Here is a 13,540-nt window from a genome sequence, read left to right on the forward strand (position 1 = left end):
TCCTTGCAGCGGGAGCATCACCCACATCCCTTTGTGGAAAACTTCATAGTGCTTAATTCAAAGTGGCATTTACGACTTAAGAAAGCTATTTCAGCAACTGCTGACAATTCTCCAAAATTACCAGCTCACAGTGCAGCAGCAGATTTAAAAAAAATAATAAATAAAAAAATCATCAGGAGTAGTGAGACCCAGACAGAGCATCACTTGCTGCTGTGTTGAAGACCAGCACATCCACAACCACACCTCACAATCAGCTCTGGTCTCTGCACGTCAACAGCAGCACAGCAGCATTACAGATGTGCAGAGAAAAGCAATTAAATCACCCAGAGGTGAGACTAAAATGCCTGGGCCGCTCCACCACTGAGAGGAGGAGGGCTGGCTGCAGCACACAATGCCAGGAGGGCACAGGAACAGCGCACAAAGCCAGCACATCAGTTTAAAACAAGCAAAGGTAGCAAGGCAGGCAGCAAACTCCACCACCCTGTGTGCAGCAAGTCCCGGGAGGTGGGCAGCACCCGCAGCCTCCCAGAGGGATTGGGGGTTCACAGCCAATGCATCCACAGCGCTCACAGCTCTCCTCGAACAGCAGAAGTGAGGAACGTCCGTCCCTCCGCTCTGCTACCATGCAGCATCTTGTCAGGGGTGTTGAAATCTCAGCTTTGAGCTCCAGTTCACAAGGTTTGAAGTGTCTTCTTGTGAAAAGCAACCTACAGATGCCCAAACCCAGCTGCTGGGTTTGGGAGAGGAGAGAGAGAGAGAGCAACCACGGTGCTAGACAGAAGGAAAGTGAGTCACCTCTCTCTGAAAGCAGCTGTTAGGCAATCAGGATGCAAACACTGGTGCCCTTCCACCTCCACAGCACTTGCACATGACACCAAGCTGAGGGCAGAATGCCTCCAGAATCCATACGCTAACAAGCAGGAACACGCTTTGGGGCACACTACAGCTGCTGTGCCTACAAAATGGCTGATTCTTGGCTCAGGCTCCCCACCCATGCAAGACAACTCTTACTGCAACTCAGCATCCTCCATCACTAAGCTGCTTCCTCGGGCAGAACACCAACGGACTTCGCATCAAGAGGGGAAACCAGCCACATAGACTCAGCCTGGCCTTCCAAGATCAACCTTAAAGAATAGTCACTGACATAGATACTGGAGTCCTAGTGATTTTGCAGTAACAGACTTGAGCAAATTAACTTGTTAAACAACCTCAGCAATGCAAGGGCGGTGAGGGGGTTGAACCCAACAGCCCCAGGAGTGCACAACAGCTGATGCCAGGAGCACGTATGCTCCACACAAGTCTGCTGTCCCCACCAGCAACGCTGCCTCTGTCTTCAGACTTCACCATGCTTTCAGATCAGGGCTGCCAGAGAAGCTCAGTGCACAGGAAGAAAAAGCACAGCACCAGCTCTAAGGCTTTTCTTGAGAGGGCATGAGAAAGGAGGAATGTGCAGCGTCCTATGCAGCTACCAATAAGAGGAATCCTGTTTAAGTTTTCACTTCTCTTCTTCAAAATAGTAAAATTGTAAAAACAAAACAAACTATGTTCTGTAGACAATGTTTTCTGAACACTATTGACATGTAACATGCACTTAGTGAAATGCTATCATCTGCTGCAGACACACACTCATGCCCCACCCTGGAGACAGCTGTGAAGGTCTCCAACCAGCTGGAGAGCAGAGGATGGAGTTGTGCCAACTAGAGGACATCTCTGAGTCTGCAGCATGGGCAGCCAAAACTCAACACCTGATGAAGGCAGATCTTCAGCAGGGGAGAGAAAGCCTCTTATGAGGGGAAGGAAGAAGAAAAACCCTCTAAATAGCAGAAACTTTTCTATGCATTCATTGCCCCAACCTGATTTCACACCTGTTGTACTCAACCGATGCAAAGACACCTTTGCTTCTTCAAATTCAGTCTTAATATTTTACCCTCACACATGTTCTGAAAGCAAGAAAAACATGAACGACCTACAAATGGGTTGGGTTACTACTTGGGTTACTTCTCCAACACTTATAGAGGCATCTTCTGCAACGCTTAGGCAGATCTAGTTATGTACCACAGACTCGTTAGCTGCCTAGAGCTCTGGAAACACACACGACTTCCAGAAGCCTGTTCAGTCCATGAAGTCAAGTTACACTGCCTCCAATGTTACACCAGACCACTCAAAATCAGCGAGTTATTTTTTACTGAAATCAGCTTTAAGACAACAGAGCTGACTTCTGTACTTCCAAATCCTGATCAAGCGATGCCTCCACGATCAGCAGCGATTTATCCTCACACTGTCACGTGAACCGAGGAAACATGATCCCAGGCAAAGCAAAAGACACGGACAGGAGGTGTCCGGACATAGTGACATGTCTGAGGTCACACAAGGCCAAGCCAGGCACAGATCCCCATTCCCTGTGCCTCTGCTACAGGACATCTCCACAAGGCACAGCAGCTCTGAGACAACAGCATCTTAATGACTGGTCTTGGTATCACCAGGTACAACAAACCTTTCCTTCAATCTCAGCAGTTTGACAACATCAACCTGGATGAAGAGCTCCCAGCTGTCTGAGAAAGGCAAGGATTGAGCTAATCAACACCTATCTTAAAAACTCCATCCCATTTCTGATTCAAGGATCTCCATGCAGAGTAGTTTCTGCAGGGTCCCTCCTGGCATGGCTGCACATACCACTGGGGCCAGGAATTCTTCATCGGTCTCATGCTGATGGCAACGCAGCATGTACTGCAGTGGTTAACAGTGATGCTCAGCAGCAACACACAGACTGAACAAGCCAAGGGGCAAGTCTGCATCTTTTCAAGGTATTGCAAGTTCAAATATACATCCTCAGATTCATAGACACATCAAGCTGAACACAACTAACATACAGACTAACAGCGGCAATTCTGAGTTATATTCGCATCTTGACACATCGATGTTTTCAGTTATGTGTGACGAGTTGCTAAAATCTTTCACCCTGGCCACCCAAATCTGCCATGCTACAGTGTATGGGAGGAAAGTAACCTTCCAACAGCCACAGACAGCACTATATGAAAGCATAAAACATGTTACTACCATGCAGGGATAGTCATACATTAGAGGGGCTTTTTTTGTTTGGGTTTTCTTTGAGGCATTTGTTTGTTTGTAATCAATATCTGTTGCATATTCCTGTACCAGTCTTATACATCTGATTAGCACTGACTCTGCAGAAACAGAAGTGCGGGGAAGGCATGGGAGAGGGAGATTTGAAGAACTCAGTTTTTAATTAATACATACCAGACTGGCCATCAGGTGGAAATATATCTGTGAAAGAAAAAAAGAAAAAAAAATAATCAGTATTGGTTGTACCTGGAGCACAAATCGTATTTAAAAGGTCTCTCCTCTCAATTTGTTTGCTTTAGCTAAACAGAGGAAGCATTTTCTTAGTATTCCTAGTTAAACATCAATCCAGCTTGGAACCCACCTTGATTCAACCACTTGTTGTGAGAAAGACTTCAAAAGAGTCTGTGTGTCACTGAATATATTACTCTTATAAATAACCTTCTACATTGGCTTCTAACAGACAGTGGTGAGGAATAAAAAGCTTGTGAGATGCACAAAGCTCCACACAAGTTTAGTTGCTGGCATCCCAACACTCCCCCAGCCAGCATTATCAACTGGAAACCGGCACAGAGAACATCTAATGTCGTGACCAGCTGGGGAACGCAGGTGGCAGCCAAAGGCAAAAGCAAAATGAGCATTTCCCCAACGGTTCTTGGTTTTTGCCACCACAAGGGACCTCAACAGCTGTGCCCAGCTCCAACACAGCACCTATTCCAGAGAACAGGCAGCCAGAAGAACGCGCTCACCACCAAACAGGCAGCTGGTGCCTTGGCACATCACCCCTCAGCCCAGGGGAACCCTTCGCCCTCCCATCTCAGGGGGCTCTGCCAGTGAGCACAGCCCATCACACAGAGCTGCTGCAGTCGGGGGATTTCAGATCCCAAAACAGACCACTCAGCCTCCCCACCCCCCAGGTCCTCCCCAGTCAAAGCTACAGGTTCTTCTCCTGATGGACCCTGTTTGTTGCTGGGAGGACATTCACTGAAGTAGCTGGGAAGGATCAGATGAAAGATTCGTTTGAGGAGCACGCACAACAGCATGTGTGGAGAAACCCTGTTGATAAAGGCTCCCCAAGAAGCTATGAAAACAGTACTTCTGGAAGAGCAATACTATATGTTTTCTTCTTGAAACTTGGAAGAACAGGAAGGGAGGCTGCTGGCAAGGCAAGCTCCTCCCAGGGTAGGGGCAAGCCCCTGGCTTCTGCTTATCAGCTCCCCAAAACACACATTCAGCTGAAAAGCCACAAGAGCTGCAGCATGGACTATCCCTCGGACAGGGCAATGCTCTCTGGCCTGAGCTCAACCAACACAGAAATAGCAAAATCACATCTCTACCAAAGAGGTCCTATTTATCTATGTTTGACAGTGCACCACATTCAAGGCATCCTCAGGCAGGGATGCCCTCATCCCACATATAAGCAGTAGAAGCAAATGAACAAATTAAAAATAAATCAAATCTCCTCCCACTGTTACGCAAGGTTATGGTCTGTGGCCATCTTGAAGGCATCATCTCAGGGAAAATCCAACACATTCAGAAAAGCCTCCAAGTACCAGTGTGGATCCCTTGCAGACTGCATGTTCTACTGCAAACCTCCACCAGCACATCACCCAAGCACATCTAAAGATCCTGTACTTCTGTGGGTGGTTGCTGACGAGGTCAGGCTCCTGCAACAGTGAGTAGAAACACCCTGTATGTGATTTAACGGGTCTCAAACAAGATGCAGTTTCTGCATTTCCCTACACGGGCAACTCCTAGACAGCCTCTCCACAGAGAACAAGGTGGAAGCACCAGTATCCCACCAGTTTGGATCAGCTAGCTGTATCAGCTATTACAAAAAAAAACTAAAATAAAACACAATAATAATAATATGGCTGAGAAAAGGAATTCCTTTGTGCCAGTAAAGAACTACAGGCCTTGGCAACCATTCCCCTTGCTATGCCCCTGCCGGATGCAGCCTCTCCAGTTTGCGTTTCTACTGGGATGTCCAACCAACTCTTCATCAAATGCACACCACAGCCTGGCCAGCCGTCAGCACAACCAGCCGTCCACAAGAAGTCCAGGTTACCCACTTCTAGAAACCACAATTGCCACCAAACCAGGTAGCAACCGCAGGCGTCTCCTACCAGTCATTCCACCACTGCAACTCCAAGCTTGTGTTCCCTCAAGGCTCATCTCACTGCTACATGTCCAACTGCCTCGTCCAGCACTAGAGATGCCTTCTACCCTTGCAAGCACCAGTGACCAGATTAGAAATTAGCCTGCCAATTAAGGGCAGCACCTGAGGTGCCCAAGAGAAGTCTAAATCAGGCAGTGCCTTCTTTTCCCATGAAAGCCGTGGTGGAAAGGAGACAGAAACGCATGTGGCCAGCAGGTCAAAGATAAACCCCCAGGGCTGCTCTCCAAGGAGCCCATCTAGCTCACTGCAGGATGGAGGCTGCAGGGCCAGGTCAGCTGCCTTCCCAGCGCTCCAGAGGTTAAAAATCAAACACGAAGGACCCACAGACTAAATATAATGGCTCCTATGCAGCCAAACAGGAATAAGTTAAGAAATACCAATATCGTGACACAAGCAAGACCCATGAAATTTGGGCCCTGTGGTCTCACATTTCCCTCCTTGTCTTGCATGTGGACACTTGCATGGGCCCAAAACCAGAAAGACTTGATGCCTAACCAGAGGTATTATAATCACCCCAGGAACCAGTGATCGCTTCATCATAGCGGCAGTCTCTGCCAATCCAGGTATTTCCCCAAGCCCTTTACTATGTTCCTCAGCTCTGCACATTATCCACACAGCCTACAACATCTCAGTGGAAACCACGTTTCATGCATCTCCCTGTTATCAGCAAAGAGAGGCGGAGGAAGGAGCAAGCAGGAGAGGTCAAGGGCACATGCTGCAGCTGGCAGGATATCAGGACAGGCATGGAACGTCCCTTTCGGAATGTCCCTTCAGAACTGTCACGCAAGGGTGCAGACGCACTACAGAGGTGCTTGCTCTGAACACCAATAACCGGAGTCGCTGCACAAAAAGCCCAGGAGAACTAACCAAATTGAGGGCAGCCCTTGTTACTTGAGGTGATGCTGAGCGGTGGATACAGAATCCCAATTTTTGCCTGATGGTATTTTTAAATGCAGTAGGAGACTGTATGCTAAAATGGGGCATTTAGAGAGAGAAGCTGATGCATCCACACACATACACCACCCCCAGGGGCTCTCTGGCCATTGCTGCTATTCAGGTATCTGGGACAGGTCCAGAAAGGCTACCCCACTTCTGAGTGCACATCTCCCCTCTGCTGCCCCTCCGCTCACCGCAGAATCACGCTGCTAACTGGGCTCCTCCACCATTCAGGCTTCAGTGTCGAATCCAAACACCACACAGGATGCCTGTCTTTTCCCTGCTCAGGAGCTACAGCCGGGAGGAACCTCTGCCACCCGCTACCCGTCCCCAGCCCCTCTGCCACCAGCACCCCTCTTCTGCCACAGACACTGCTTCCTCCCAGCAGGGCCAGAGGCAGCGGCTGAACAGCAGCTCATTAGCCCTGACGCAAGAGAAACACTGACTCGTTATTACAGCAACCCGCAGCCCCAACTGCCAAGAGGGGCAGCACGGCCGCGGGCAGCGACAGCGAGAACCAGCTCTCTGCGAACCTCCATCCGCACAGTTACCTTTCTGCTCTCCAGACTGGGAAAAAACAACCTCAGCGTGCTTTATGTCACCTGCCTGTCAACAAAGCACACCGACTGGTGCCACTGCACCGGTGTGCTGGGTGAGGGCTGCTCCTCTGCATGCACAGGTACCGGCAGATATGATCACACGTTCCTTGGCTGCTCCCAGCAGGACACTGGGCCCATTCACACTGTCACAGGAAGACACCAGCTCATCTGTTCTGGTGTTCAAACCATGAAGTCGAAACTAAATCATACTCCACATTTTTCAGACAAAAGACTTGGATGTCAGCAAAAAAAGACCTTGCCAAGGTCACATGGGGACTCAGCAGCAAAGACGTGACCAGAACTTGGTCACGGTGACTCGAAAGCTGCAGGGCTGCACTGGCTGCCCCAGAGAGGGGCGGGGAAGGGAAGTGCTGGTAGACAGGAGGATTTCTGGGGATCTCTCCTAACCTGACCTGCCACCCAGCAGGGACAATTCAGTTCTGCTCCTCTGGCTATGACCACAATCCTCCCATTGCAAACAACACAGGCAGGGAAAAGGTCCAAATTACATAGTCTGGTGTTCGCTGCAAAGAGACCAATGCTGCCTCAATTTCTTCTGCATCATCGAGCAACTTTTCAGCTCAAATCTGTATCACCTGGCTCCCCCTCAGAGGCCAAGGTAGTGCCTGCACAAGTTTCCAAGACGATTACAAGCCTCTTCAAAGCAACACTCCATGGAGAAGGGGGTGAGGTCTACTAGGAAAAAGTAGCAAAGCAAGAAACCCCAAACCCAAAGATTAGCATGGCCAATCATGTCCCTCCTGAGATCTTGGTTGCTTCCTGCTCCCTTCCTTCACTACCTGCCAAGCAGGCTCAGGGAGGGTCCGGCTCTCCGCCATCCAGATCTTCCCAACCCTCCCCAGCTGCCAGGTCTGGGCAAACACCTCCCATGCCTCTTAACAACACCTGGCTATTGTAAGAAGTATCTTCGCCTCCTCAAAGAGAAGCTGAAGCTTGAGATGGGTAAAAGATCAAATCCAGATGGACCAACCTTAACCTGATGCTGTTTAGGTCTTAAGACACCAACAAGGCCTGTGCAAGAAAAAGATAAACAGCTAGAGAAGCATTTATCAGCTCCCAAATCCATTTCTCTGAAAGCGTATCTAGACCTCCAGAAAGTGGTTTTCTGCTCTCCATCCAGAGGAGAGGCTTGGTTTCTTCTCAGACACCCCCACGACCTCCACCTGCTGAAGAACTGCAGCCAGTGTGAGCTCTGACATTGATTTCCCACAAACCCCATGGAAACAAATTTTTGAAAGAGGTTTTCAGTGTATAAATGGCTGTGAGTTTTGGGAAGCTCAGCTGGGGTGTCCCTGCTGACTTCACATACTTGAAAAGGGATGAAGACTTCCAGCCTCACGGAGCTGCAAGAGGAACTCCCCTGGAAAAAAATCCCCTTCTGCAAAACCAGAGCATTGTGTGTCTGAGATAGCTCCCTAGCTTCAACCTCACACCACCGTACTAGACTAAATTAGTACCTTAAAGCTGATGCTCCAGACAGAAGGGGAACAGAGCTGCCAGGGCAGGGCTGCACCTCTGGCTGAACCCAGGGTGACCAGTGGGACCAGCACTGTGCCCAGAAAAAGCACCTTTCAGAAATCTGCTTGGGTGAGAGTCCAGGTGTCTTCTCCAAGTACCAGAGATGCCAATGGGGTTCTGAGGAATGCATCTGGTCAGCCTGACCAGAAAAAACAAGAGCAGTCCAGACAGTCCTGCAAATCCAACGCTCACATATGTGCAGGCACACAAGGAATAACTGTAAGGTCACAGCTGTTTTTTCTCCCATCCACTTATCAGTGCTTGCACTGGAGAGAACAAACACTGGGTGTTTTCTCCCATTAACCCCTTCCCCCCTCATCTCCAAAACAGAGAATCAGCAAAGTGCTGGTGCTCCAAGCATGAGTCCTAATGCTCCTGTTCACATACCAGACAAAAAGCTGGAGAGAAAGTAAAAGGCACCTTAGAGGTCCTTGATTACCATTCCTAGTGACGCAGCTCTCTGCCTCACATCCCTTAATCACCAGTAAGCCTGAAATGACACCGCTTGAAGTCTCCAGCCTTCCAGGAGACTGACCCTACACGAGTCTGAGCCCAATGACCACAGTCACCCTCCCCAAATTCTTCTTTAAGCTACTGGACATGGAACAGGTAGCGAAATTTCAGGCATGATCGAGCAAAACTAACATGTCTCAGAGACTCTTGTTGAACTATAGGAACCATTTCAGTGCAGCCAAGAAGCCAACTGGGTCCCAGGCTGTGGAAACAGATTGCGGATGGGGTTTCCCTTTGACAGGGTTATTGCATGCTGCTCTGCCACACGCTTTTCCGTGTGGACATCAAGGGCAGGGCAGCCTCAGATACCACAGCAAAGCTTTGCCTCAGGACAGCTCAATAAGCAGTGAGAAAGACACATTCTCCTCCCTATAGAGGAGAATCCATTAGTCTAGCGAGAAATCCAGCCTCTCCATGAAAAAGGATCCCCTCCACCCCCTCAAAAGCATCAGTATCATGAGTATGCCCAGTAACATCAGGCAGGGATGTCATAAATGCCTGTGAAAACCCCAGGAACTGAAAACTGCAAGGCACTCTCCAGCTCAGGGCAGAGGGCCAAGCAGGGGGTCTGCAGGATACACAAGACAGCACAGTGAAGACAGCATAATTAAGTCTCTTAACTGAATTAGAAATCATCAGACTCACAGTCTGAGACACTCCCCCCTCTGGTCCAGGCTATCTGGTTGGTTTTAATCAAACATGCAGCTTTTCCAATCACCCTCCAAGCTCCATGCTTGCTTGGTTCCACTTCTCTGCTGTTAATTAGATCAACTCAGATTCCAGCTCCAACCGAAGTTAAGAGGGTTGTCTGCCTGTAATCTGCCACATCTCTTCCAAACCATCTTCCCAGTTGTAGTTACAAGTTTAATTTTACATTTTAAAAACATGGGTCACTTGCAGCAAATTCCTCCCTGCACAGCACTCGAATGCCACATCTGTTATTCTCAGATTTAAAAAAGGGGAGCTAGAAGAGTTCACCTGAGATTGGGAAGCCAAAATAAAACAGTCCCCCTCTTGTGCAGCTCAGTGCAATAACCTCTGCAGCGGCAAATTATTTCTGAGCACTCAGAAGATGTGTCAGATCATACAAGGCACTCCCCTGAGCTCTCAAGGTTTAGCTGGAACCTGGGAAGTGAAATTTAATATGATTACAGCCAAAGCCTCATGCTTTGTCATCCAAGCACATGGTAGAGACACCTCCATGATTTGCTTATCTGTCTTGTTGGGCATGATCTTGTGCACAAATATCCTATCACTCCTGTTTCAGAGTAAAACCTCCCAATAACATTCTAAGGATGCACTTCTCCACATTTCAGTATCTGCTGGTACAGTCATGGAATTCTCTGCATCATTCATACTGGCATCACACTCTACACTTAATTCTTCGCTCTGTTTTTCCCTTTTCTTGCCCCTTTGCACAGCCTTGTAGCTGACTTGCCAACATAAGCCCATGTAGAACTACTCAGGTAGGGCAAAGTGTGCTTCAGTCACTCCTTTTCTTTAACTATCTCTTTTCGTGCAATATGAGGCCAAGAGCAAAGCGATCTGTTATTATGGCCAAGTCCTTGTTTCCAGCAGGTCTGTTTTGTGAGGCCAGGAGAGCTGACATCAGACACTGCTCCTGAGCTACGCCAAGTTGGTGACTATTTGGAAGGGCTACAGTAAAGGTATTTTATTGTATAAGAATCCTAAAGTGCCTTGCAGGAATAAACTCAGTGTTCCTTCTGCAACATTTAATAAGGAAAATGGAAGATGTGACCTTGGAGAATATGAAGAAATGAATTTCACATAGTTGCAAGTGAATGTTGGCTTATCAAACATTTGAGTGTTGCTTATTAACCTTAAGTTCTATTTCTTTCCATCACTAGCTTCATCATCTTTTAAGTGCACAAACCAGACAGTTTAGTAACTAACACTTGGTAAATTAATAATCACTCATTTGTACCACTGACCAGAAGCTTTCAAAAGCACAGTTATAAAGAAAAAAAAGGCAGAGTGTATTTAGTGTGAAGGCTGAATATATATTACAAATAATCGGCTTAGAGACAGCGTTAAGTATTTAGCAATGCACCTACCTTCTGGCAGCACCTGTGAGTTACCAGGCAGGTAAGACACCAATTTCCCCCCCCACCTTTTCTCTTACTTTCCCATCAACAAAACTCTACCTTTTCCTCATTTTTGTGGCTTTTTCAATTTCATACTTGTTTCCCCACATATTTAGTCAGGAAAAACTCACCTCTTTTCTCGGGGTCTCAGACTTCTTAAAACCTAGCTTCCCCAGCCACGAAAACCCCCTATTCTCTCCATGCATGCATCCAGCAGCTGAGTCAAAAAAGTCAAATGACTGCCAGGAAAGGAGGAGAAGAGATAAGCGGCCCCCTGCGGCCTCCCCCGGCCGTGGATCCCTTCCAGCGCGCAGCCATGCCCTGCAGAGTCACTCTGCGGGAGCTCGGCACACGCTGCTGCTCGCCTGGAAAAACGTGCTCAGCACTGCGCTCAGGACAGAGTCTGCTCCCGCCCAGCACCCCCACACCTGGGCAGGAGAGAGCGGAGCAGCACTGGGCTCCCACCTGAGCACTTACACAACCCCCCAGCTTCTCCAGCACGCAGCGGGAAGGACACGCAGCGTGTTTCCGTCCCCCTGTCTGGCGTTCCCATCATGGTTAAACTCTGACTTGTGTGTCAAGGACACGTGAGGTTCACAAGCCCCATCCAAGCCCTTTTTTCTCCCCAATGCCCCTGTGGCTATTGCTCTCACCACCACCAAGCGCTCCCTGCACAGCCGGACAGACACCAAACAATGTTGAGGAGCACCAGAGATGCTGCTCCACCACCGCCTTCCTCCTGGGGCAGGGCTGCTTCTCCTGCATACGGCCAGGGCCAGGGCCACTTTGGGGAGCAAGTCAGGAGTGCAGAGGCACGTGTGGGCCCGCGGCTGGGCCGAGGCCAGCTCTGCCTGCCAAAGCAGCAGGTCGCAGACTCCTTTCCAGCCACTTGAAGGAGCACCTGGCAGAAAACGTGCACATTTCCCCAAGAATGCAGGTCAGGGCAAGCTGCACCCACCAGCATGTTGTGCATGTCATGCACACTCCAGAGGGAACCAGAGTGCTGTTTTCTAGATCAAGTGAATGAAGGGTGCCTGTGTCACCTCCATTCCACCAGAACCAGACTGAGTGGCACTGTCAGACCTCAGTCACACCAACAGCCACCTCCACTAGCCATTTCTAAAGTAAACGCAGGCTTCAAATTGACCCATCGTGCCAGAGCATCCAACTTGGTCATGTTCACCACGGTCACATCCCACACCCAGTCAACTCCAACCTATCCACAGCAGAGATCTTTACCAATCCTTCCAACTTGTGACCATGTTTCGAGTCATTTTGTTCCTTTATCGAAAAATAAAACCAAAAATAAAATCACAACCACCGCAGAGTATCGAACCCTGCTGTGCATTCCCATACAGTGCTGCAACACATGGAAGCATCAAGACAAGCTGCTGCTCCCAAGTCAGCTTTGCTCTAGGAGGACACTGAAGATAAACCACTGATAATGCAGGTTCACAGCCCTCCCTCCCTCTCCTTGCATATCACAGCAGAACACCTCCCACACACAAGGCTCTAATGCTGCAGGAAGTGCTCTTGATCCTGGCAAAATCCATAGCAAGTGTCACACCAAAGCTGGGCACCTGACCACCCGTGCCACAACCCCTCCCAAAAAACCACATATCTTGCACAGTATTAGAATTGCCACCAACAAACCCATTTTCACCAAATTTCTCATGCCAGTTTTTACCCCACAGTCGCAGGACTCTCACGTGCACAGCCACTTCTCCTTTCAGCAGAGCAATCCAGACCGACCCTGACCCAGCACTCTGCCCGCAAGATCGGGTAATTGATTTATTCGAGGTCAAATTCAGTTCCCAATTGTTATGGTCACAAATTTATTGTTGTCCAAATATGAAAGTAGTTTCTTTAAGTTCCCACGGCACTGCATAAACTTGTTTGAAGCCTTTCTTTTACTTTTTCTCTGACCTGCTCAACTCATGCACCTGTACCATTTACCACTAAATGTTCATATTAGCCAGTTATTTTGATGCAAGGAGAAGTCTCCCAACTCCCCTCGGAGATCACTGACAAGGACCTGGACCTGCAGAATGAAGACCCATCTCAAGCAAAGAAAGGGACAAATGCAGAACTGGCCATGCCAGAAACCACAGATCCACAGAGCATCCCCAGAGCTTCACCCAACTCCTGGAGATGACTGTCAAAGCTCCAACCAGACGGCATTAACACCATGAGAGGGCGCAGCAGGTATCACCAAGGTTGCACCACTGCTTTCCCCGGGCTCCTTGTGTGCACAGCAAGTCAGGGATTTGACAGAGCCAGCAGTGTAGAGACTTAGGCTCTTGGTAGGAAGTCAGCAAATGTTCCAATGTCAAAATGACCAGAGGATAAATAACATTTTAAAGACTATAATGTAAATGTGTATTGTGGTTGGGAATGAACAAAGCTCACCACTCCCAGCTGGACTTACGGGAAGAACAGAGCAAAAAGCTTTCCCAGCTCTCGTATCGGTTATTGGCTGGATCCGCAGCAAGGCCACCAGACCTCTGCTTACGTGGTGACCGAAATAGGAGCAGAGCTCCTCCGAGAGGCGCACTGCCATAAAGGACACTACAATCCTCTGGCAGTAT

The 13,540-nt window shown here is 48.8% G+C and overlaps 1 protein-coding gene across 3 annotated transcripts in view; it reads right to left on the reverse strand.

The window, feature by feature from the left end:
- Positions 1-13,540, reverse strand: part of LARP1 (La ribonucleoprotein 1, translational regulator) — a 45,850-nt gene that overhangs the window by 26,798 nt on the left and 5,512 nt on the right. For all 3 annotated transcript variants that reach the window (XM_065029716.1, XM_065029715.1, XM_065029717.1), the window contains exon 2: positions 3,259-3,285. In XM_065029716.1, coding sequence (XP_064885788.1) covers positions 3,259-3,285 — 27 coding nt within the window. The remainder of the gene's footprint in view (positions 1-3,258; positions 3,286-13,540) is intronic.

This window comes from Columba livia, chromosome 14, assembly GCF_036013475.1.
Source record: "Columba livia isolate bColLiv1 breed racing homer chromosome 14, bColLiv1.pat.W.v2, whole genome shotgun sequence".
In the NCBI taxonomy this organism is placed as follows: domain Eukaryota; kingdom Metazoa; phylum Chordata; class Aves; order Columbiformes; family Columbidae; genus Columba; species Columba livia.